Source organism: Myzus persicae, unplaced genomic scaffold, assembly GCF_001856785.1.
Source record: "Myzus persicae strain clone G006 unplaced genomic scaffold, MPER_G0061.0, whole genome shotgun sequence".
In the NCBI taxonomy this organism is placed as follows: domain Eukaryota; kingdom Metazoa; phylum Arthropoda; class Insecta; order Hemiptera; family Aphididae; genus Myzus; species Myzus persicae.
The window spans coordinates 534,144-561,883 of NW_019100936.1; the positions used below are offsets into that span (position 1 = coordinate 534,144).

At 29.0% G+C, this 27,740-nt stretch overlaps 2 protein-coding genes across 2 annotated transcripts in view; one reads left to right on the forward strand and one right to left on the reverse strand.

Annotated features, from left to right (window-relative positions):
* Positions 1–27,740, reverse strand: part of LOC111026907 (rho guanine nucleotide exchange factor 17) — a 72,098-nt gene that overhangs the window by 42,295 nt on the left and 2,063 nt on the right. Inside the window, exons 2-3 of the mRNA XM_022305086.1 lie at positions 13,633–14,548; positions 5,882–7,685 (exon numbers count right to left, since the gene is read on the reverse strand). Coding sequence (XP_022160778.1) covers positions 5,882–7,685; positions 13,633–13,760 — 1,932 coding nt within the window. The 5' untranslated portion in view covers positions 13,761–14,548. The remainder of the gene's footprint in view (positions 1–5,881; positions 7,686–13,632; positions 14,549–27,740) is intronic.
* On the forward strand, positions 23,100–25,893 carry LOC111026939 (ciliogenesis-associated TTC17-interacting protein-like). Its single transcript, XM_022305132.1, is given in 7 exon segments — positions 23,100–23,456; positions 23,628–23,868; positions 23,949–24,090; positions 25,178–25,300; positions 25,376–25,675; positions 25,739–25,876; positions 25,879–25,893. Coding segments are annotated over 7 exon segments (1,062 nt in total). The 5' UTR covers positions 23,100–23,353.

Consider the following 27,740-nt stretch of genomic DNA (forward strand, 5'->3'; position numbering starts at 1 on the left):
CATAGTTTTTTTAATTGTGCAGATATTACTAATTATTTCAAAAAATATTTTATGATTTTACAAATATTTATTAAACAATTATTTATTTTGTACCCTACACGTTTCGTACGTTTAGCAACCAATAAATAATAAGTGGCAATGTGGCTGAGTAATCCATATAAAAAGACGCCATGCCATAAAATAAATATTTACGACGGATATAATCGAATAAACTGTATTCTACAACACGCAAATTCCCAAGTTCGAAATAGCTAAAATTTCTTAATGGTTCAAATCGTGGGTTAAAAACTATGATTCGTGCAGACTATTCAAAACGATTAAAACAGACAAATCCACAGCAAAATTAAGTCACATTTACGTCAGCGTTAAATTATGCATTAGGCACTTTTTTTCAAGCTAAATTCGTGTTCGAACAAAATAAAATATCGTGTAATCATGAACTTTTTTAGAGTTGCAAGGAAAATATGACCGTCTTGACGTTATCGAACGATTTATCCCAATCACGTGGTAATTGTATTGATAAATAAAAGTGGTAAAGGTTATAATAATATTGCGAGAACAGGAAAAAATAGTTCTGATATTTTTTGCCAAAATAAAAATGATCCCATGGAAAGTGTTTGCGAGTGAAAAAAGAAACGACACTGGTTATGTTTGGGTACGATGATTTACAAAACTTATTAGTTTAATAATATAATATCCCACATTAACACACAGCGTATAAATTACGGGCATTTTCGCGTCCTTCTCCGACGAGGTTAATGCACCGCATTTATGTGCCCAACACACACAAACACGTACTGAGTAGCTCGAGGCACTTAAATAATTTATTTCGTCTCGAAAACGTCAAACGGGTAAACCAACGTTGTCGTCTACGTCCCTCGTGCATACTACAGCAAACCGTCTTATTCAATGACGCTGATCGCAAAACGGCTTTTCATTTCACTCTCCAGTCCCCAAGTCTATATCGACGAAAGCGTCATTGGAAAATAATTTGGATGCTGTCATGTTTCCGTCAACGCGCACCACCATAGTGTATTCGTGTACGACGAAAGTATCGGAAGATGTTTGAATGTTTCAACATATAGGCGTAGGTATAGAGGTAGTTCATCGACATCAATACCTAGCTGTTATCGGGAGATGGTCTCAGCTCTCAATAATGAACATATAGATCGACTATACAGCGTTACGACACGCTGCATCGAAATCGCGATAATGATATTAGTATATTACACACGTTGTTGAAGGTAGGTACCGGTGTTTTACCTGCAGACGTGCGGTCGTGTATTCGACTGACTTACAATAAATAACAATGTTGTGTACGATCCGTGAGAAAATTATATAGAGGTGCACCTCTTTATAATATTGTTATTATCATTATTTTAGTGTTTTTTTTTCTCCGATGGAAAACGACAAGCAATTAGCGCACAGGCGTCATGACATCGTTTCGTGAACACTCCTCCTCGCGCTCCGTTACGGGTCGTACATGATGCATGTACTCATATATATACGAACGACGACGACGACGACGACGGCGACCGCCGTACGAGCTTTTCTATTTTTGATGTTGCCTGCAGGGACGGCGGAAACGAGAAACGATGACCGTGTGACTACCAATTCTCTCTCTCTCTCTCTCTCTCTCTCTCTCTTTCTTTCTCTCTGTCTCCCTCTCTCTCCATCCTTACATTTAACCCCTCTCTTTTTCCCCCTCATAACTCTGTGTCACACACTTTATGTACACAATACTACACATATTATTCCATTACTTCGTCACCAACCACGTCGGCCGAGCTAACCGGGATTCAATAAGCATAATATTTTATGCCTACATAATAATGCGTACCTATAGGTGTAAATTAACAACACAGACTTTTATAAAACAAATATTTACATTATTAAAATCTATAATTGATTGGCACCCAAATAAAAATAATAATAGATGTATACGTACGAACAATGCGTCTGTTTTGTGCAGCACACAGACTTGTATTATGTACCACACTTTTATTATGTATAAAGGTAAGAAGGTATAACAATGAAACTCAAAAGTGTACCTCTCGGCCGATATTGTACATTTATATTTTATACTACACCTACTCAACAAAATAGAGTGGACGGTTTTTTCGGTATACCGGTTATTGCTTAAATACGGTTTACCGACATACCATTCATTACCAAAGATATACCGTATGCTATATGAATTACGCAGTTGATGGTTTTCCGCAATATCGCAATACCAGTATCCGATTGAAATACCACCAACCCTACTCCACCATTTATATTTACTGCACTTTAATTTTAATTTCCATGGGTGCTACACTGCTACTGACACCACAACCATTATTGCTTTGGTTTTATAATTTACTAGGACTGATGTAAACAACGAACGACAACGCTATTGACACTTATAATGTTTTGATGTTTTTGTTTACCTCGTTATAATGTCGAGTATTTTAGTAAACATGTTACCTATTATTTCTCATTCTAAGTGGAGGTACCAGACGAAAAAAAAGCTGGTAGATCTATTTACATATTTTTCGAAATAGGTAGGTAGTAAAAAAAAAAAAGAAAACAATTAAATATATTACTGGAGTTAAAAAAAACACAGATGAAGACAGAATATATTTTATTGAATATTAACTATTAAAACCACATTAACTGAACATACTATATGCGATAAATAAACCAAGTCAATATTTTATAAAACTTAGTAATAGTGTATATTGTATACTATACAAATATATACTCAATTTACTTATTGTATACAAATTATTCAATAATCTTTCAGATTCAAGAACGCAATATTTCATATCTTATTTTTGCATAATGTAAAATATGTCGATACCGATGAATTTGCTCAGCACTATTTCAGAGCTTAATTATGGTTTTTTAAATTTTGCTTTTAAATTTTAGAAACGTTGCAATTACTGAGTGTTAAGCGTATAGGTACACGTGTAGTGTGTAAGTTAATCACGTAGAAATCGCTTACATAAATCTAAGCTAATTAACTAATTATTCATTCATTCATTCATTCATTTTCAGTGTAGAATAATACTGGTGAGATTATTTATCTAATAAATATATTATAAACATTAGGTACTTACCTAAGAAATTTAAATGCCTACTTTGCATTCCTACTGTGACCTATATAATATTAGCATGTTAAAATGTGAATAAATAAATGAAAAGCTATATTTATTTTAATTAAAATTTTTATTTATTGTGATTACTGGTAAGGCATTTACTATAACACAATATAAACAGTCCAAAATAATATGCACATTTAATTTATAATACACTTTATAAATGATTGTATACATGTATTTTTTTGAACTATTTGGAATTTGTCCTAGAATTACTAATAGTAAATAGACCACCCTGAATAAAGTACAAGTTTATGTTGAATGAGATGGAACAAGATCGCTCCAGTTGACACAAAAAAAAAATGTTCAAGAGGAAAATGGTGTCGTTAGATTAAAGAAACAATTTACAATATATAAATCAGAAAAAATTAGTTTTTACATCAATATTATTTATAATGGAATTTAGTTCTTCATTATTTAATATATTTTTTTTTATTTTTTTTATTTTAAAAACTACAATATATTTACAATCTGTATACATTTGATACAATAAGTAAATTTTTTAACATTATTTCAAGGCATGTGGGCGTGATAGGAGGGGACATCCAATGACACTACTTCAATTATTTAATATATTATATTAATATGAGTCGAGATTTTTAACGAATGACAAAAAAAAAAATTATAAAGATAATTTTTCACATTTTCATGAATGTTATTATTGAGTATATAGTAGTCATATTATGGATAACTATAATACATAAAACAACTAAAAAGTTCTAACTTTTAAAAAGTGTATTTTATTTCAACAACATGAATTAATAAACTAATACAATTTAATTAATTACCTAAGAACATTTTTTTCAAAATAATGTTTATTTTTGTATGTTTATTTAAAAATAATCAAAACATTGAAATGCCGTGAATGTATAGTATACATTATATAATAATAAAAAACAGCAAGATTTTATTTTTAAAGTTAAAAGATAATTTATAGACAAATAAAAATATTTAAATTTAAGGTTAAGAACAATGTTGTACATTAACCAATAAAACAAATAACAATGTTACACGTTGACATTTCAACAACAGCAAAAATGCGAGTACATAACCTTGTTTAAAATCATATCCTTGTAGCTTATTTAAAAAATATATAATATATATGTATATTAATAATGGGTTTCAATAAAATTTTGTGATTTAAGATTTTAACATTTTGTGTTACAAAAATGTGTGCTCTTGTGATAAATATTAATAAAACAAAACTCAAATATAATAACGTCAGTTACATTTTATTTTGGACACGTTTTATGTAGGAATGACATTTACATGGAACGAAAAACAATAAAATAAATATAAGATCTTGAGTTTGATTTGACCCAGTAAATGAAAATAATAAAATTTGTGTTTTCAAAATATATGGGTCCTAAAGATAAACACAAATCAAAACTATCAAATTCACTCGAACTACGCAACTGTAGAACTATTTGATTATAATTATCTAATGATAATATATTATTCATAATGTAAGTTAAATAAATCAGTACCAACCTATGTAAAAGTTAACTATTCATTTGACATAAATCCATAGTAGCCAAACTAAAAAACTTCATTATCTGTAGAATATCTAAATTTTATATAATTTACAAAAAACCTTTTTTATGCTGCATAATTTTAAATATTATCATCATTTAAACAATTAACATCAAACTAAATATTTAAAAAAAAATTTTAATTATGTTAAAAAAAAAGATTATTAACTACCACTAACTATGGTACCATTAAAATACCTAAATTACATTATTTTATGATCATACGAGAAAACTTGATAACGAAACGAACTTACGATTGTACATTAGTATATACGATGAACAATTGCATTATTATTATTTGAATAACAAAGGATAAACAAATGAAACTGAATTTAAACTGTAAGAATTTTTAATAAAAATAAAAACAAAAATTGTGTTTGGATAGTAAATCAGAATTGCACTAAAAGAATATACACGGATTAATCAACTTTATGACAATGAACTCTTGAAATTAAAATGTAATTTAAATGCAAATGGGGAAACATGATTTTACATCAACAGATAATTAATACAAACCTAATCATATAATTTCTAAGATTTTAATAGTATAGGTCTACTCTTTTTTTTTAGTTATGGACATTTACTGTTCTATTTTCAAGGTAACAGTCAGGTTCAAATTTTTTTTTTTTATTAAATAACTATCCGCGGCGTCTATGGCCATTGGATGCGGTTCAAATTTATAATTCATTTTTAATTAAACTAAATTATTATTATTATATTTATTTTTACAACTTAAAATTAAATTAACCAAATAAAGTATTGTCATTAGTCATGTGAAAGAAATAAAAACAATAAATTACGTAAATCAATTTTAAATTCAGTTCGGTTCATTTTTGGTTTGTAAAATTTAAAAAAATATCGGGTTTGAGTTCGGTTCTTTTTCAAAAGTCAGAGTTTGTAACATCACAACCGTTTTTCAAGTATATTTTTTTTAACAATCTAATTTGCAGGTATATTTTAATAACAAAAATATGGAACTAAAAATCGAAACAAAACCTTTTTTATACTTCTATTTTGTTTAAGAATGTTGGTTCTATTATACACAATTATAATATATAAAATATGTCAAAAACTATGCACGTATAAGCCAATATATTAAAATATGTAGTCTATAAATGGTAGAGAATAATTTATCATAAATATTTATTATAAGTAATATATTTATGTCTAGCGCATTATTGATAATAGGTTAAATATAATTAAATTTACCTTTAAAGGGTTTGTCAAAGGTCCTCCATACACTTGTTCCGAGCTTCCTTTCAACAATTGTGCTAATAGCTGAGGACTAGGTTCGGGTGTTTTTTTCACCCTTGAACATCCTTCCAACTGGCTTGGACTAGATGTTGTTCTTTGATGACAAACCACTGTTTCATTAATGCCGTTTTTCTTTCCGGCCGTAACTGACAACGGTAAATTTGCACTAGTTTTTCTTTTTGGAGATGTTCTGAGTCTTAACCGGTCCGATGGTTGGTCAGGCGAAGTGTAGCTTCTTTTCAGCTGACAATCATCGGCTGATCGGATTTGCTTAGGATATTCATCTAGGAACTTCAAGGCATCTTGCTTCTTACCGTTCACTTCCGGTTTTTTTTTTTCATTTACTATCATTTCCAAATACGGACCACGGAGAGGTCTCTTTGAGTAAGGCACGGGGGGACCAGAATTTTTTTCGGAATCAGAGTTGTCATTGCATGGAGATGATGTACACTCTCTTGTCGGTGATAACGTTTGACTATGGTTACCTTGGTCGCTTTCACCTTCAGATAACGAGTCTGCTTTTGACAACAAATATTGACGGTAATTTACTTTTGGCGATGAACATATTTTTTCTTCGTCTTTTTCTTCAGAACTCTGCGCAGATAATTTAGGTCGTAGTAGGGGCAGTTCTGTGAGAGACGACCATTGAGGCATTTGTGGAAATTCCGGACTCTGTGGTTCTTCTTTTGGCGAATCAACAGGTGTGCTAGTGGTACTATCTCCAGGGTTCTGAACAGTGCCGTCAGTCTCAGATTTCCACTCCGATAAAAATGTTTCTCCAGTTACTTGATCAGGAGATTCTTCAACTGATATTTCTAACGATTCTTCAATTATCGCTACGTCTGATTGACACAGTTGATCTGACGACTTGAACAATTTATTTTTTCGCCTAGGGGGCGTAGGTACATCTATAGCATCGTGGTCTTGAGAATAAGCTCTTACAGGTTCAGACGAATGAGCTTTACGAGAAAGGGTAACAGGATTTGGTGTGCTCCTTTTCCGACCATCAGACCTTACATATTTACCATCAGATGGCGAATAATAAACTTGGGAAAATGATGCACTCCTAAACGGTATAGATCGCTGGTAATAGGATCCGACTATAGTTCTAGACTCTGGTTTTCGCATACCATCTTCGAACTTATCTAACGATTCCTCACCACTTAAATTCGCTGTCGATGTGGCTGTGCTACCCATCAGATTTTCATCCTTGGTATTTGACGTCTGTGCCTCACAAGCCGGTGGCTGCTTCAGCTTATCTGTGAGCTTCCTCAGTCGGTCTGATTTATCAGTAGTTCTCTGTGTCACGTTTTGTTTGGTTTTTTTATTTTGTGTTCCACCTCTACCGTTGCGACCGCCGAAACGAAACCTTTGGAACCGGTCCAGATTAGTAGCTTCTTGTTCTTGTAAAGGTAGACTTTTTGAATCGTCACAAATTTTAGCGACTAACGGAACACGATCGACAGTTAACTTCCCGAAACAACCGGACGACGATTTTTGAACGCGGTTAGACCAATCCAATGAGCTACGGTATACTGGCGCCTGTATTCGGGGCAGACAAGTAGCGCCAGTAGTGTGTCTATTATTAGAGCCGGTCGGAAGAGGGATTCGGGATGATACTCCGCAGCAGCACGACGATTCTTTAGCGTCAGTGTCTAGTTGGAACTCGCCATTAGATGGAGCCACGGTAACATCATTTTTGGTAGATATTGGACCAAAACGAACTCGGACTGAACCAATACTAAAATATTGTGGTTGCCTGAAAAATGATCAGTATAATTAATACACTTTCATTGATATAATTAAATATAATACTGTATGTTATGTGTATTCTTTATAATTCAAATTAAAAAATGTAATCGATTTGTACCTAACTCTTGCACTATTTGTTTTGTAATGATTTGTTTTTTTAATATTATTTGTTTTTTTGTAATCTTAGTATTTAATAATAAATGTACAGAAATTTGTAATAATATATTTGTAATATTATATAATCTATTGCGTACAAAAAAAGTTTATTTTTTAAAACCCTACAATAATTTTCAAAAAGGATAACAAACCAATAGTAATTTTGAAACTATACGTAAACATTTTAATTTATTAAATAAAAACAAATGTAGGTACATGTATATTCTATAGCATTCAATAAACATTTAACATTTGCCATTCTATTACTATCTATTTAAATAAGCCAATAATGGTATTTATAATACCATATTTCAGAACTTAACATATGGTATAATCCTTTAATTTAACATTAATTTAAAATGTCCGAGATTTCAAACAATAAAAACAAAATATATTACTTACCAACGTACTAGTTTAAATTTACATTCGAAATTATAAATAAAGTATTAACAGACCAAAGACCAATAAAATAATTTAAATCATCTTAAAATTGAGTAAATTATGATAACACATATGTATTTTTTTATACACAGATATAATTAATTTAATTTTAATTTAACTGTATTACCAAAATAAATTGGTACTCGAGTTAATAATAAAAACTAACGAATAAATTTAGAAACCGACGAATGCATAACACTTTGCGCAAAATATATATATGGAATAATAATGATAAAACAGAATATAATTTCTATATTTCTCACTATTATACACGAAAGATTAATGTTAAAAGTATAGTTAATAATATTAACACGAATATCAATAATCAACTTGGAAAAAACCTTTTAAATTCAAACATCGTCTCATTAAGTTAAAATTAACATATCGATACATCATATGACTGAGCATTTAATCTGTTATAAATTAGATTATAAATACTTTTAAGAAAATATTTTTTACTTGAATATAAAATTCAACATTAGTTTTAATAATCAAACATAAATTAAATTCCTAAATAAATAGATGGGTAATAAGCAACTTTAGTTGAAAATAAAATAAATTATAAATACAAATAATATTTGCACAAAGAACATAATATTAATAATACTAAACGCATAAAAAATAAAAATGATCTTACTGAGCAAACAAAACAACTTATCATATTAACTTTGAATGGTTGTGTCAAATAGTTCTGAAAATTAATGGTGTCATGGGTTTTACTTAAATACAAAATGTCAAGCAAAATGATTAACATTGTCATCACTCCGCGTATGTGAACTGATGACATAATAATTTAGTAAAATGATTCAAAAGCAAAATTCTTATAATACTCGTTAAATTATCATAACTTTATGTAGGTATATGTAATATACTAATATGTATGTAATCTGATATCAATAAAAAATATTTTGAGAAAAAATCTTTTCAGTAAACTGCAAGTGGTATTTTTGTTTATCTTGATAGTATAATATTATGGGTATATTGTGTTGGTAGGTTAGTTTGTGTATTATTATTGTCCACGTCTACAAACTGTTATGAATATTTATCACTATAATCAATAATCATGAATATAATATTAAAATAGATCAATAACGACAACGGTCCCCGGTAAATTTAAGTGTTGTCTATAAAGTCTAAATGCTTCAAGAGAATAGAAATTTGTAATGATATTACGTTAGGAAACTTGGTTACTTACGCATTCATTTTAATACAATAATATTTGACATTAAATCATATAACTTATACATTTTCTAATACACTTAAATATAATAATAATTGTTACAATGCAGTTTTAAGTGGGGCATATCATGGCAGTAAATAAATATTAATCTAAAGATAATGTATCAAATAAATCTAAATTCAAAAATATTGTCAGTTGTATCATATGTTCGAGAAAATTGTGAAGAACTAATGATTACATTAGATATTGCATTAGGTTACAACCTTTGCAATTTAACAGTTAAAAATTAATTTAGAATTATCAGTTTATTTCAACTAAAATACAATTTGTTTTAAGTTTTAACAATGTATGCGTATGTTATAAAGGCCTGCAGACTTAGAAAGCCTTTTTAATAAATCTTTTCAAAAGTGTTTTTAAATTTAATAACTATTACTGTTATTGTAAGTTCGTCTCAGTAAACAATTCCAAACAGTAATCAACCCAACGTGAGAAGAATGTCTTTTTGGATTTACTGTTTCAAAAACATTAAAATCCATACATATATTAAAACGTACATGAGCGCAATAGAGTAATTTTCAAAGCAGGGGGGAAATGAAATTTTATTCTACAGCCTATTTAATTCATCATTAAAATATTTGGTTCACTGATTAAGTGACAAGCATTAAGCAAAAGCCTGGTATCAAGTAGGGTACTATTCAATATGAAATAAGTATAATAATTATTCGAGGCACATATCATTTTTTTTTTTATATTTTATTATTTAATATTTTCCATGGTGTGACATCCCCCCCCCCCATTATACCTAATTCACACCCAATCCGAAACCCTTGATAACATAGACCTGTTTTTGGTATTTCATAATACTTCTCAACAGTGTATGGTGACGTGTTATAATTAAAATTCAAATAGTACTAATAACAAATAATCACATTTAGGATCTATTCTGCTTGAAGCATTTGTTGAAGTACTTTCAAGTTTTTTACGATTATCTATAGTATTTCTTTGCGCTTAGAGAAACAATTGAGAAATTCAGAATTTATTATGTTGTCAAATTACCAATAAATAAAAATATATATACCTAATAAATATAAGGCTTCACAAACATTTTAGATCTTGACCATAAGGCAATAAAAAAAAAATGACCAATAAAAATATTATGATATAAATAAAGATAAGAAAATCAATAGACGCTTTGCTAAACTTCTTAATAATGTCAACTAATTAAGTGCAAAAAACTACAATAAAATAACAATGAAAATAAAATACAAATATGTTGACAAAACACACAAGTCATTGAAATATTGATTAGAAAATGGACACTTTACTTACAAAAGAAATTTTCAAGCTACAATCGATAAAAATAAAAAATATCGAAGCTTAAAAAGAGTGAGTACTAATACCAAAAAACTCAAATGCAAAAAAAAAATACTAAATTTCAACTACTGGTAATGGAATGTGACTGGACGGAACAGCTATAATACTGATTGAAAGTAGCATATTTAACAATTTTCTGAGTATACTACTATACAAAGTGTGATTTATTTATAAGGTAATCAAAATATAATCCATTTAATACAAACCGCAATTAAAAATGCAGTTATATTATTATTTACCCGTTATTTATATGATACATTTTAATAATTTTAAGAGCTTTAGTTCTTTATATAACGAAGATAAAAAACAAATATATAATAATTGTACCTATACAGCATTTTTTATTTATTTTTCTAGGTTCGCTCTTTTGGATAGGAACTAACGATATATTAGCCTACATTAGAAAAATTAAATATATTTGATAGCTTACCTATACATTGTATGGATACATTTTTAAATTCATTAATATTTTTTCTTTAACCTACCAACCATTGTTGAAAGTAAATGTCAAGCTCTATTAAATGCGATATTAAAAAATGTGTATTGCGAAAATATTTATGGTTAAAAGTTAAATAGTTGTTAAGTTATTATATTATTATAATAAACTAAAAAACTAATTATAAGATAATATTCATAACATTTAATTAAAAAACAACTACCAACGGAGTATAATATTAATAATTAAGTAGGTAGGTACTACAGTTAATATACTTGTTAATATTTAAGCAATAAATAAACTTAATTAAAGCCTAACAAAAATAATAATTTTATGGTAAAAATTAAACAATTTTTTTTTTGATGGGCTCCGGGTGAAATGTTACATTAAACGTTGATATTAATATTTTCTTTTTTAAAAATATGAGTGCAAAAATAATGAATCCTTTAATTATAGTTTTCCCAAATATGTGTCAAAATAATATAGGTAGGTAAAAACTATAAATCCACGGGGGCTTAATAATTACTACGTGTATTTCACATAATACAAGGATTAGTCAAAATAAGAAAAAATATAATATTCAGAGCTCCGCTCACGGTTTAATATTAAACTAAGGTTGAGAGTTTAATCTTGACGTACTAATACCAATTTATAGTCATTGATAAATAAATGAGTTTAAATTATTTCCTTGCCAGTTTTTGACGAGTTTTGGAAGTTGTTAAGCTGCTGCACATTATATGAAAAGTTAAAAATATTTAGAAAGGTTCAATTTTCCAAGTATAAAATAATACGCTTATAGGTATATGAACAAAAATTAAACACATGAGTAATGGGTAGAGCAAAAAAATAAAAAATAAATCATAAGTCTTTAACTGTGTAAATAATTTAATGCACTAAGAAACTGTTATATATTAATGCATACTCTTGCACAGAAAATTTAAAATAACCATATAATTAACAATGTATTGGGTACCTACAGTACATTTTTTTTAAGTAAATAAACTTTTGTTTTTGTTTTGAATGATAAAAAAAGGTAAGTTGTAAAAGAAATTAGTATGTACTTTGTTAGAGATACAAAAAAAAATTGTTCATTATTAAATAGGTATCTACAATTAATATAATCAATACAATTTGTACACAGAAACTAGAGAGTGTCGCATCATGATTGCCCACCTACAATACTAGGTACCTGACACCTTTTATATATTATACACTATAATATAATATATGCTAAACTTCACCGCCACTTAGATTAATGTAAAAACTTTTACAATTATTCTAAACATTTTAATATTTTATAGACATTTTAATTTCGACATTTGAAAAATGTATAGAATTTGGCTTCCTCATATTTTGATGAAAATTGTAAGTTTAGGTACACTTTTAAGTAAATACCATCAAGTATAATAATTTAGGCACTCTGTAATACAGTTATAAATTTCCAAAATAATCTTTAAAAACCATTAATTACAAAAATAAATTACTGACGGAAACGAACACGGTACAATGCAGTACATATAGTTATTAAAATTAAGATAGCCATAGTAGATAATGCTTAAAACATACATTTTTTTAATTAAAAATCCATTTTTGTAATTGATTGAGTATAATATAAAACCTTACATGTAAATAATATTCAAAATATGATTTCATAAAATGTGTGAATAACGTAATAATTATAAACTATAATCACATAGATCTGATTATCGATGTTGGCATTTTTTTTAGTTTAGGTACTTAAATGTATGTTGTTATTTATTAATTTAACTACCTATAGTGTTATACCTTAAGTATCCAATCATTGGTAATCAAGTAATTTGACTCAAAATAATTTTTATTATAACAGGATTAATAATTTTAAGTTACACAAATTAATGTGAACAGCACACAAAAAATGTGCAATAACTATACGCTGACACTTAAAAAACAAACGCGAGTAAATAATATATAGAAGTCTACGTCTCAAGCGTGTAACGTAATTTTTTTCAGAAGAAAATAAAAGACAAACTCGTTATCAATAATACAAAACGGATCGAAATAGTAATAAAAAAACACGATGATGTCTATAGGTTATCGATAGATGGTTAGCCTCATTGGTACTATTTTAATCAGAAAAACGAACAAAAATGACGGTCTAGAATCTAAATACACAGTATCATATTATACACATCAAAATATCAAATAAAATATTATGTAATTAATTTAACAATATAATATCTGTGGTCTAAAAAGTGTCTCTGAATATAACAATAATAGTTATGGCCTTATTCGGTACGACTCTATTGGCTGGAATTATTACGATGTATTTTCTCGTTACGTGAGATTACATTGTTATTTATCATCATTTAGCCGTCGACAGACACTCACCTGATCCATGTGGTAGGTCGGGCAACAGCGGTGGCAGCGTGAGGTGCGCCGTAAGCGGCGGCCGTTCCGCCGCCCCCGCCGCCGTACTCGGCGTTGTTGAGCAACGAAGTCTTGCTGTTGTGCGTCATGACGGTTTCGGCTGTGCGTGGTCCGGACACTGTGAATGTCACTCCGACAGTTATCGCGTACCGATTCGGTGATGAGAATGATGATGATGACTATGGCGATGATATTATATTATTAACAATTATGTAAATATAATATAATGTGTAAAGACGAGGAGAGAAGATGAGGTGCTCGTCTTTATATAGGGTGTTTTTGTAACGCGGTACAGGAGGTAGGTGCTCGGCACATTATTTAACTTAATATTTTAAATTGTAGTGTGAAATGTAAAAATATTGTCACGTTCGAGAATACGGTGTCGTTCGGACCACGGTTTCGGATCGTCGGCGGACGGACACGGATGTGTCGGGGAGGGTGACCCGGAGGGATGAAAAATCGTACTGCAGACAGACCCCGGGAACGGTGGCCACACTTGAAATTCGTAAATTTTTTTATGCGATTTACATTTTATATTAAGTACATAATATACGATACACGTTTGACGCAGGTTTTCCCCTCGTGCGCGCGCTCCGCGTCCGCCGTACCACCGACGACTCGGTGTCTCCGGCCACGCGATTTAATTTACACTCCGTATACACAACGGCTGCGGCTGATATGCCACTCGTTCGCTCGCGTCCCACCACAACCGTCACCGCCGCCGACACGACTTAACTGTCCGTTGGTGATTTTATATTTAGAACGCGGTTTTCAAAACGCATCGGACCCCGCGGACACCACCGCTGGACCGACCGACGCCGCCTCCGCCACCGGCTGCATCGAGGAGCGGTGCATTCCTCACGAAGGGCAAATTCCTCTGGAACAAAAAAATTAAAAAATTAAAATAAGAAAATGGAATTAAGTACAATTTAGAGCGTTCATAAATTCCGAGGTTATGTGAAAAAAAATGGAAGATGAAGGAGAGGATGAAGAGTAACGATTTTCTTATGCGAGCATTGCCCCTATATAATATAAAGTGTGTATTATACACCGATAATACTTACCCAACAAGTATTTTTTAAAAACGTTTACAAAATTTATTTAGATTAATTTATCGATTTTTTTTAATGATGACAATGTCATTATCAAATATTCGAATGTTTATCCTTAATAATAAATACATATTACGAAGACATATTACATGTATACCTTCAAACTTCTATTTACTATAATCTTCACCTAGAGTCTACGTTCAAAACAAACGATATTTAAATAAAATATTTGGCGATGTAATTAAAAATTAAAAATATTACATCATAATATAATATTCTAGCAGTATTTTCCTCGTACACATTTCCGACCGCCTACTATATTTTTATAATCTTGCAAAATATCAGAACTTATTACTTAATTATATTATATTATGTATACACCTAAGTTTATAATATGTCATTTAGAATTAAGTTATATTATGTAAATGCAATGTAAAATTAAATAACTATAGAACATAATTATCGGTATTATGCAATATTACAACCAAGAAGTACGTGGATCACAATTAAATTAAATTATTTAATATGAATGTCATTAACTGAATCAAATGACATAAATAATAAATTATAATCAACTATGTTAGATTTTGAAAGAGAGCTACTTTCAGTTTTGTAATAAATATTAAAGTCTATGTTTAAGACAAGAACAAATAGTCAAAAGAAATTACCGTCTAAAAGTGAATGTCATAAACTGGATTATATTCAAAAACATTAGCAAAATTAGTTTCATCTCAGATAACAGCTATTTTAATTTTGTTAAAATAATAAGGCATTTTAACGAATGTGTTCATAAGTAATATGAAGCATAATAATCTTGCTTTTTATATTTATTTTAGTTTCTATATACATAGACACATAGTTATTGTGATTCATATAATACGTTTAATTATTATTTTAATTATTAAGTTTAATTAATATTTTTCAAATTTATTGGTGAGAATGATACTATAACCAATTATAATATAAATTAATCTAAATTAATTAATATTATTAAATATAATTAATCTAAATTGTAATTTTTATCAAATAGTAATATATAGACATAGATTTTCATAAAGATAGATTACTGTAACAACAATATTAGAACCTAATTGCATCAAAAACAATATTTATTATTAAGACTGTAGTCTGTAACGATACACCAATACATTTCTATCATTCAAATAAACTACTATTGTTTCTTTTATCCTTATATTGTTCGACATAATGTTATAATGCACAGTGTATACATGTGAAAGGGATTGGTAGAGGTAACAACTCCCCCTTAACTTTTGAGAATATAGTCAGAAAATCTGTGGTTTTTGTAAAACTTATCATACATAAAACTATATCAACCTCAATAGTAACAATTTACTAAATGTTCGCTTAAGGCAGTGGCGTATCCAGGCCCCCATTGGCCCTGATTTGGTATAAATCTTATACAATAAAAGGCAAAGTACAAACCTTTATATTTCTGAAAATGGTTTTGAAGAAACATTTTCCTCATCATCAATTATTTGTAGATATTATTATGGTTCCGGGATATACTAATAAAGACCTAGTATAACGTAACGGATATCAAATTCTGAATTACTTTGTTTAGCCCCCCCCCCTCCATTGAAAAATCCTGAGTACGCCACTGCCTTAAAGGAACCATTAATAATATCAAAATATTAGCGAATTCCATTTGCAGATATCAAGCTAACAACATAGGGCCTAATATAACAATACTCAACTGTTGTACTAAAAATGTCAATATGCCCAATATAAGAAATTATTTGTTAAAATGAATAATGATAACTGTTAAATATTGACTAATACAATATTTCCATTAAATTGATAATTTTTATTAGAAACATAATAAATGACATTATTGTATTAATCTACAAAGTTCCGTCCCAACAATAAACTACAAAAGGTTATTCATTTCAAACAATAATATACCTATTTATGTATAATGTATTGTATAATATATAATATAGAATATAGTGTAGATGTGTTAGTGCCATAGGGAGAAATTTATTTTTTGAGGGTAGTGGTCTGCTCATTTTAATTTAATAATAATTTGATAATATATTTGATGTATACAGACAGGATCCCAATAATACAGTAACATTATACGATATAATAAATAATGAATATCATTCATTCATTCGTGCATAGAAAACTAAGACAATATTCATAGAGATTTCATAAACTAAACCACATATATAATACAAATTACTATGATATAATATTAGAATGCACTAAAATAGGTTAGGTTCCTATTTTATTCTCGTTACCCAGACCCATCATACGGTCGATTGGCTAGTTCCTACCATTTATCAGTAATTACTAATTTTTAAAATTATAATACATACGTTTAAGTAAAGCATATACGCATTTATTTTTGAATATAAAATAGTTATCAAATTTGGTTTATTATTGACAATTAAGTAAATTATGTAAATTATAGTTAAATTGAATAAGTCATGACGAGGATTTTAGTAATAATCAAGTTGAACTTCGAAATCTAAATCCGTTACTTTTTTAGCAGCAAATGAATCAATAGTTTTGTCAATATTTATTTCAATGTCCTAATGAATATAAAGTAGTGGCGTAGTGCCAAACCATTCGATTGATTTTCACTAGTAGAATCGCTCAAAAATCTTCTGATACGTTTCAGGCTAGAAAAGTTGCTTTGTACTGAATGTGTGATTAGGTACAATCGAGTAAATTGTTCGTGCATTTTATAATACTCATACCTTGTTTCAAAATTAAAATATTAAAAAAAAACACTATGAGGTTTCAATAGATAATATTTGATATAGGTCGGTTCGCTAAAGTATTGATCATAACAGAGTTAAATCGATTATTCAGAACGTACAAATTCCCATGTTAGGTTAGACGGAGACAAAATATGTGGGTGTGGCGTCCTCTTAACGCGTTTAAGGAAGAAACAAAGAGTACTATACTCATTATAATTTAAAATATATTTTTAAAATGTAAAGAAACTGTGATTTTCTTTCACGTTCCTAAAAAAAAAAAATAATTTGTTCATTTTCTTTTTTCTTTATTTTTAGAAGAAGCAGTTCCAAGCTTCGTACCTACAAAAAAACTAGTTCTAGAAATCCGTTCCTTTTGGAACGAGTTTCTTCTTCAATAAATGGAAATGATAATTTATCATAGTTGTACCTACCTGATAATGTATTATTCCTTACTATAATGTTTGCTGTAATTATAACAATCTAAAGAACCAATAACTTTAAAAAAAAAATTCTTATAATGGTGAAGGGTACATCAGAGCCAAGAAGGGGGAAGGGTGCTTCAGCGTTATTATTATATTTCATGTATTATGTTACTATGTATTATATATTTAAATAACTCATAATTTTAAGTTGTGAAATGTATCAATGTGTGATACCTATAAGGTAATATTTGACTCGTAGAAAAATTTCTAAGTGTACAATTTCCACTCCTCTTATTGCTTTTATACACATTTAAAACCATTATATTTCTGTAAAATGTAAATGTAAAAGACATAGTTTCGTTTTTGAAATATTAAATTCCAAACATTACTAGCTAAATAAACTAAATTTAATTTTAATATTACTTAATCGAGATTAAAACAGAAATTCTAAGGTAATATTTGAGTTATTTGACTACAAGAGAAATGCTTGTACTATAATACGATCATAGAATACTATGAAATGCAATTTTTAAACTGAATCGATAGTTGAGATCATTATTTAAAATTTTTTCTTTATAAGAAATATACAATGTATATCAACTAAACACAATAAGTCTATACGAGAAGGGAATACATTAATCAGGTAACATTATTCAGGTTGCATAAATAACTAATAAGGAACCACTTAATAGCACTTAACACGAAATTCACGTTATTACAGGATTAAATTAAAAGATCTCCACACCATTTCTTTTTGAGCCTGGAACGGGGAATCCCAGAAAGTGACGGAATACGTAAGCTTTTATCAGAGAATTTTTGTGGTTTTCTAATCTAATATTTAAACGTTTGAAGAAGACAGCAGCTTCTTCTCCTACTGTTTTCATGCCTAGGTATTTGTGAAAAGTGAAGTTAGAGGCAAAGGGAGGATCATTTGTAATTTTTCAGAGTGTAATATTTTGAAATTATTTTAAAAAAATATAGGTATTTATATGAAACTCAATTATTTCTGTACAATAATTAATTATTACTGGGCTATGGCAACTATTCATTATACAGAGTACCTATATGGCTATATTGTATATTTTTGTTTATTCTTTAAAAAAAACCAGCGGCCATTGTTTCAGGAGTCTGGCTCACGGAGTTCCGATAATTTTAAATAAATTTCAATCAACGGTAATATAGGTATAGTCAATAAATATAAAATATTTGATTAAGTTGTCTAATATTAATTAAAATTGTCCAACCCAAAAAATATATACTTGAATGTATATAACTTAAATAAGTTTTCAGAGGTAAATTCAAAATTGTTGCATCACTGAACTGGGCTTTTTTATAGTTTCTCCCTATTCTATACTTATAAAGTTATAAAATATGACAAAACTGTATTATTTTTATAATGATACTGCACGATCGCCAAACAGTATTTACCGAGTATTCGTTCGTCAGCCATTTGACAACGAGATAAATAAAAAAAATTATTATCCAACAAAATTACAATATTTGTCACAAAAGTTGTAAAATGCAAATAACCAATCCTAAATTTATCCTCACGTATAATAAATCCAATTTTTTTAAACATTCTCAGTACTTTATCGTGCATTTATTGATAGGTATACTTTTCTAAACACTTTTACGGAATTTGAAGAACAGTAAAAAATGAAACTACTGACAACATTAAAACGAACTAACACAATGCTAGTCCGTCATAATTTTTTGTCCACAAAACAGCTTTTGGCTGATATTCGTAACTCAGTGCCATTCAGGCTCCCCTCCAACATTCACCAGATTTAAGTATTTAACACCTTGTGACTTTTATCTAATATCAAAACTCAAAAGTGAAAACTGCGTTGAAGACACCTCATTTTGAGTACGTGGAAATAGTGAAAATAAAAAAACAGCAGATAAACTTAAAAACTTGAAATCAGAAGCACTGCAGGTTTAAAAAAAATAAAAGATGCAGTGCAATTTAATACAGAATTCTGAAAACTCGTTAGTCATTTCGTAGAAATTTCGTCTCACTGCACAAGACTTTATGTACATTCCAACGGTGACGTGAAATCGAGTTGATCGAAAACATTTTTTTTTTACCAATGCTTCTCAAATAAAAAAAATTGTTAGCAAGACTTTTTAAAAATAAAACCGTGAACCACATACAAAATCATATTTTCAGGTACATAGACAGTACATTTCTATTAGCCAACAATTTTGGGCCCTTGTATCATTTTCATAATTTATTTCCCATGAGAAACTTATAGAGCCTGTTGAGCGCTTCTATATCCATACTTCCTCAGCTACTTAGGCAGAATCCCATACCAATAATCTTATTTAAATAAACTAAACGATATTTTTAATTATTTAAGTAATAAATAAGTACCATACAGGGTGGAATTTAAACTTTCAGTAGCGTCAGATTGAGTTGTACGTCTTTTTAAACATTTGTTGGGCTAATAAAATAGTTACTAATACGTTTTATTGTAATGGGTTAACACGATCAGAGTACAAGTGTCATGCAAATAAGCAAATTTGTAACTATAAAATTTGATTATTTCTACAATTGACGAATGATAATTAAGTAATAATAGACTAATCAACTACTAGACTAAACAATATCTGATATTATCTGGTATGAGGCCGAGTTGACAGCCTTGTCTAGAGAGCCTAGATAATATATCTTCTTTATATATATAATGCTACTGTACGTGTGTATGTCACTGAACTCCTCCTAAACGACTGGACCGATTTGAATACATTTTTTTGTATGCGTTTGGGTGACGCCCTGGATGGTTTAGATTCACAGTTGGACCCGATAGGTCCGACCCGGGGAGTTGCACAAACAGGGATTTTAAGATTTACGAAGGAAATATTTGTTTATATACGGTTGCTATTGGTTATAGGAGAAATATAAATATATTTAGTAGAAATGGGTATTTTTTTGTTTATTGGTTGCCTGCAGTGGTTCATCGGGAAAATCAGGTATATAAGCATGCATGAAATTGAATTTACGCACATTGCCTAACAAGGTGGCTGAGTTCCACTAATGGCCTCTCATCGGTGTGTCCACAATCAAAATAAAAATAAAACTATTATTTATATAAAGTATTCATCAAGCGGGGTCTGCAATACACAACAGGTAGGCATAATATACTGCAGACCTAACCTCGCATTATCACCATCGAGTCACATACAGAGTTGGAATTTTTAAAGGCAACAAAGTGCACTGGATCAGCTATTATAATATATTATATATTTATTATCTAGGCTCTCTAACCTAGTCTATTTATGTCCACGATAATATTTTATTTTGCCATTGTCTTTGTTTGACGATATTTTATAAGACAATGGCTCAAACGCTCAACATAGAATACTTGTCAATACTGGTAGGGATATAGTTATTGGCACCAAGACATTTTTTTTTCGTTTAAATAATGTTTGGCTATGCATTTTAGGGGTATTTCGTTTTAATTATACGGTTACACTAATACTATTTTATCATCAACTTTTGTATTATCGTATTATTTATCTGATTATTCCCAGTTCGATTCGTAAAATATTTATTTTTTTGTAATATTTCGAAGGGGTGGGTGGCCCTGGGCCAATGTAAATTTAAGGAGAACCTGGCACACTTTAACGATATTGGTAAGGGTATTAATTGTTCAACCACGGTATACATTTACTTGCGTACTGGTAGCCGTAGTAATTTCCATCGTCAATGGTCAGTCAATTAAACCGGGTTAAGCTATTTCGTGTATCGTGTCGTATCTAAAAGTTGACCTTGGCCTAACTCTGGGAATTTCCCGGTAAGTTATGGTGTGTGGATGATCCATGATTACTAGGACAATATGAATACAATAAAAGCTACACAACAAGGACAGACGACGTAACTGTGAACAGTGTCAACCCGGCTTTAGTCTGTCAGCAGAAAACGTGTGGTTATGGTGATCGATTCCCTCCAACTTATTTCATAATCAATGTAATAAAGATGTATTCAGAGCTTAAAAATTCGTCTATTGAAAATTTAATGAAGCACAATTCTCCGAAATTTAATCTCTTATGAATCAAGAATGGATTTATGTAGAAAACTAAGTTGGATAAAACAATTTACAAAGGTAAATAATAAATACAATAATATATTTTTAGTAGGTACGCGTACGTTATACTTTAGAATCAAAATGTCATTTATGCAAAGCAGCTTTTTTTTTTATGTCAACTATTAACATTTCGCATATAGTTTCTCATCTACGTTTTGACGTTTAAATCACTTTCATCGTTTTTTTTTTTGAAATTCAATACTGTTGGCTACAACGCGATATGCCAACTAGTATTTAGTATTTAAAATCACATTGGTAGAAAGCAGAGCCTCGTACAGTTTCCTTGTGAGTTTCGTATTACATGACATTTTTGAGTGTAGGTTCTAGGCACCTATACCTAGTACAAAATACAACGATACCTGAGGTTTTAAAAAAATATAAACACTAAATTATTATACATTATTCACTAGATTGTATGCACTTTATTGTTTAAAAACGACTTAGAGACTAATAATAAAAATAATAACAAAATAGATAATTTAAAAATAACTTTTATGTGACACTGGCACAGCTAATAATCAATGAAGTTGAAGCCTAATATCAAATAAAACACAATAATAATACATATTTAATTGATTAGGTGAAATTGTATACGGTCTGTACTCGGTAGTGAAACGCGTAGGAAGGTCAATGAAAGACCTACCAGTGTTGCAGAAATGATAAATACGCTAAATTCTATTAATTAAACAGAGCGCCGTGGTTAATAATATTTAGTGTATATTTAGCACATGACTATTATATGGTGTTATGAAATAATATGATCATATACAGAGTTGAATGTTTTGTTTCTTGAAAAACTGCCAATATAACGAACGGATACATTTAACAGCAAATAGCACTTAACAAACAATAAAGATAATTGAACAATATTCATTTATCGTCTCACAAGATACTATTTTTGAACTCGAAAAAACATGTATAAAAACATACAGCATTACTAATCCCGATAAATAATTTAAGTTAGGTTTTATCTATATTTTATCTAAATTATAACCTTCTTTAACTTAACATAGAACTTAAGAATCCAACTTATTATATTAAAAAAACCTAAGTAAATTAATCAATAATATAAGGAACATGATATGTTATAATTTTTTAAATGTATTTGATAACCGATATCAATGTGTTATAGCGATTAATATTGAGGTATGCTTAATATTCATTAATATTGCAGGTAGCTTGATTTGTTTATGAATGAATTTCAGTATCAAATAAAAAATGATGTTACATGTCAAAAATAAACTACAATAAAACATAGAGACCATTTTCGAAATCAACAAAATGTGTTGAAATATTTAAATAAATAATAGATACTTTATTTTTATTATTGTTATTAAATATTTTAATATCAGTGTTTATTTAATTTGAAGAATTATTAAAACATCCTTCTAAGTATGAATATTTATGCAATTCGTGCAATTGGTTTAGCAACTTTTATGAAAACTGAGAAACCAATTTTAAATTTAAAAAGTACAGAAGATGTCTATTCGTTAATCGGTACCTATCGCCTATATCTACATTACTATGACATTTTATTTTTAATATTGAATGAAATGAACTATTTTCAAATAAAATTAATGATCTGTATTTTGACTAAAACCAAAATAGATCATTGATCAATTAGTAGCAAATAAAACTAACCAACTGGAGAGCGGTATTTTATTTTAGATATTGATAACACATCAAAATTATGCTTCAATGAAAGATTAAGTATAGTGAACGAAAAAGAAGAAGAATTAGGTGAATTTGTTGGTAAAATACGAAAAAGTGGTTCAAATACTAAGCCTGAGTCTTTAATGATAATTTTAAACTCAACTAGTATTCACGAACATGGTAAAGAAATTGGATTCAGTGTAATAACAACCACCACAACTGATTTTCTTTCTTACGAAGAAAAATGGTCACAATGGTAATACATAACTACATATAAATTAGAAACCAAATAAATTTTAACTCTAAATGATTGGTGAAAATATTTAACAACTCTAGGACCTCTAACAAATCTAATATGACATGTAAAACAGTTTTAATTTCGAATAAAAACAATGATGGAAGTATACAAATCTACACGGATTTAAACAACAGTGAATTAATTGATCAAACTAAAAACATAAATTTAAAATACATAAAAGTAAGGTTACAAATAATTAGTCACTAACTTTAACCAGTGGCGGATCCAAGGGGAGGAGTAACAGGGTGAATACCCCCCCTTGAGCTTATTATATTCAAATGTATTACATTGTGATAACTTGTGAGAAATTCTGTTGGATAAATTTTAATTACCCCAACCCCCTTGATAAATTTCTGGATCCACCCCTGTCTTTAACCTTTTGTTAGTTATTAGCCATTAGGTACGTATTATTTATTAGTTACCTAACATTTAACTTAGATAATATATTATAAGTTATTTGTGTTTATGTAACATGAAAAATGTATTTGGTTTAAGGATCGAAACGTTGTTTATATGATTGTATGCATTACATCAGACCGAAACTCACTTCCTATACCTAGATTTACCTACAGCTATATATTGTTGTAAATGAATGTTAGCTAAAATTCTACTTAAAAATCTTTTTTTTTCTACACTTTACAGATTCACTATGATAGTAATATGAAACATGCTTTACCATTAAGTATAACAATATTTGTTTTTTCTAATTTCTAAAATTGTTTTTGTAAGTCACGGACATTTTTAACTAAAAATAATTCTGTTCAAATGTTCAACATTGTAGCGTAATTACTAATTTATTCTGGCCTCTGGGGAGAGAATTATTCAAAGTTTCGTGAAGTTAAAGTCCGTTATTACATCCGGCATTGGTCACAATCTAAAGTTTGAATACTTTTACAGTGTATATTTTATATACAAAATGTATTTATAAAAATATATTATTTATAAAAAAACGCTTTAATATCAATGTGTATTTTCTTTTTTAAAACATGTAAGAAAGAACAGTAGATCGTAAAAAATTGTTTGTATTATAATATTATTCCTAAAATAAATGATAAATAAAAAAACCTAACTTAACCTAGGAACCTCGTATTTGTTTAAAATTAACATATGCTATAGTATAGTGTACCAGACAGGGACGGATTCATGAGGGCCTAGAAATTTGGATTTTGTAATTTAATATATTATAATAAATTATTTATTTATTACATTAACATTATACAAATATTTTTGAAATATTTTCCTAATACACTAAAAAGTATAATTGCAGAATTTGCTAACCGAAGGTATGAACTATGCTTTCCTCCGATATCTTGCAATAATGGGATTTGAAGGTACCATTAATAATAAAACAGCTATCACCATCAACGGAACATTGTGTAAAACAAAATACGTACGTCGACACTTAAAAATCTTAATAAATTGAAATTGAAATTGAAATTCAATAGCTCTTACCTTTTTTGTATAGATATGTTCATTAAAAGACAATTACAAAATTAAAAAAATAGCAATATCAGTAGTAATAATAAAAAGGGTTATAAAATTAGAAAAATCTTTGAAAACTCCAGTTATACGAACGATTACTGTTTTAACCCGTTTGGGTTATATATTACATCATTCATGGGGTAAAACGATTAATCAGAAATTGGTGATCAATAAGTCAATGCAAATCACCAAAGATGGTTTTGTTTATAACGACACTATGGCACATCTAAAGAATAATATGGATCAAGATATTCGTTTCAAATCGATGTATCTAAATAAAATTGTAAGTATAAAAAAATTCACTGCAGAAATATGATTTAATATAACTTGATAATTACACTTTTAGTCTGAAATGAAAATAAAGTACAAGACTTACATAAAAAACAACAGGGATGTGAATGACATGACCATTGACTATATAAAAGCTGTGTTAATAGCCAAGCCAGATAATGTGTTACAGTTTTCAATTGATTACTTTAAAGAGTTCTAAATAATTTTTAATACCTAATTAGTTTTGTGTATTTATATGAAATGATGAATTTGTATACAATTGAAATCTAGCAACAATAATGTATAGTTACATTATAGGCACACACTTTCAGTGGAGCAACCAGGGTGACGGAGTTAACCCCCCCCCCCCCTCTAAAAAAACTCTTGTTTTTTTATCTGCAAGCATGTTATAACTTGTGTATACATTGAAACAATGTAATCCCCCTCTGTAAATTATTTTCTAGTTGCGCCACTGAATACATTACTATTAATTGTACATACATAATTAAATATCAAGACTTAAGTCAATCAACTATTTATTATTCGGTTTAAATGTATAACAATATATATATATATATATATTATATGTGTAATTAATCCTAAATACTCTTCTGATTGGGTAAGCAATTGATTCACATTTCAAATCAATGAACAATGACTTGTTTCAGTAATTTAATTGTTCCAAAATATAATATTGGCATATTTTCAGTAGTTGGCATATTTCCACAGTATTTTTATTAAATACTGTGATTCACAACGATTAAAGCGATAGATGTGTTCGGCTTTTACCTCAATAAAATTTACTCCAGTATTTAAAATAGATATCGACGAATTCGAGGTCATTTCGATAGTATGGGCGCAATTTACTATACCCATTTTAGAAATGGAAAAATGCTAGGCCCAATTTACTATACTATTTTTATTACCTGTTCACTGTGAGTGTAATTTACAATCGCACAACATTTTTCAAAAACTAATTAACATTTCACACGAAACCCGTTAACTTTTATACTTCTAGTAGTTCTTTTCATTTTGAACAGAAGTACGAATGATAAATAAGAAAATAAGTTATTATTTCTACTATTTTCTTGTATGTATCCCCATGTTTTCCAGTCATAGCCCAATGAGAAAATGGGAAACACTATGGTGGACCACGCCCACTTACATATAGTGTAAGGTGTAACCACTTAAATTGATCATTTCCAAATTATCAATATTTATTTCAAGTATAGTTTCATTAATTCATTATTTTTTTTGCAGATGGGCAACAGTTGAAAATTAATTAATTTTATATTTAGTATTGTTGATAATAAACTACGAAATCTATAATGCGTTCAAAAAATAAAATGTTACAGGAGCAATGCTACACTGGGGCCCCGAGTCAGAGCCCTAGGACCCCGGGTCTACAACCAACCTCATTGGTATAATACAGGTGGATAATATTCTGAGGAAACAGTAGAACACAACATTTTTTTACTTTTTATTGGCAACAAAATATGTTATGTATTGTGCATAATATTATATAGTATTTATTATTAATATTATAAAAAAAGATAGAAAAGTGGATAGCGTTCTACTGAACAGTAGTTGTCGAGTATGTCGTTATAATGGATATGTAATATTTGAATTTAATGATACACCATCGCATACTACAATAAGAAAAATGATTCTGAGCTGAGACGCTGTGTCATCCCAGCACACTTGTATAAATAATTAAATTTTATAATTAAAAAAATTTATTAAAAATCGAAAATATCTCATGGCTATATTTTATAGATAGCGTGATTTTCCTATAAAATTAATTTTGTTGAAGGTAGAACAATTTGAAGGTGATCTTTTATTAAAATTCCAATGTTAGTGATGAAAAGAAAAACTCTTTTTTCTTACTGAAAAATCATTTACAACAATTTAAAAATTTCTTATGGCTATAAATAGCTGAAGAAAAGTCAAAATAGTTTGAAAATGTTATCATGTATGGAAAACTATCATTTCAACATTTGGTGAAAATTTCAAGCACCTACAGCTATTTGTTTTTGAACTAAAACGAAAAAACAAAATTCAATGGGTGATAATTGAAA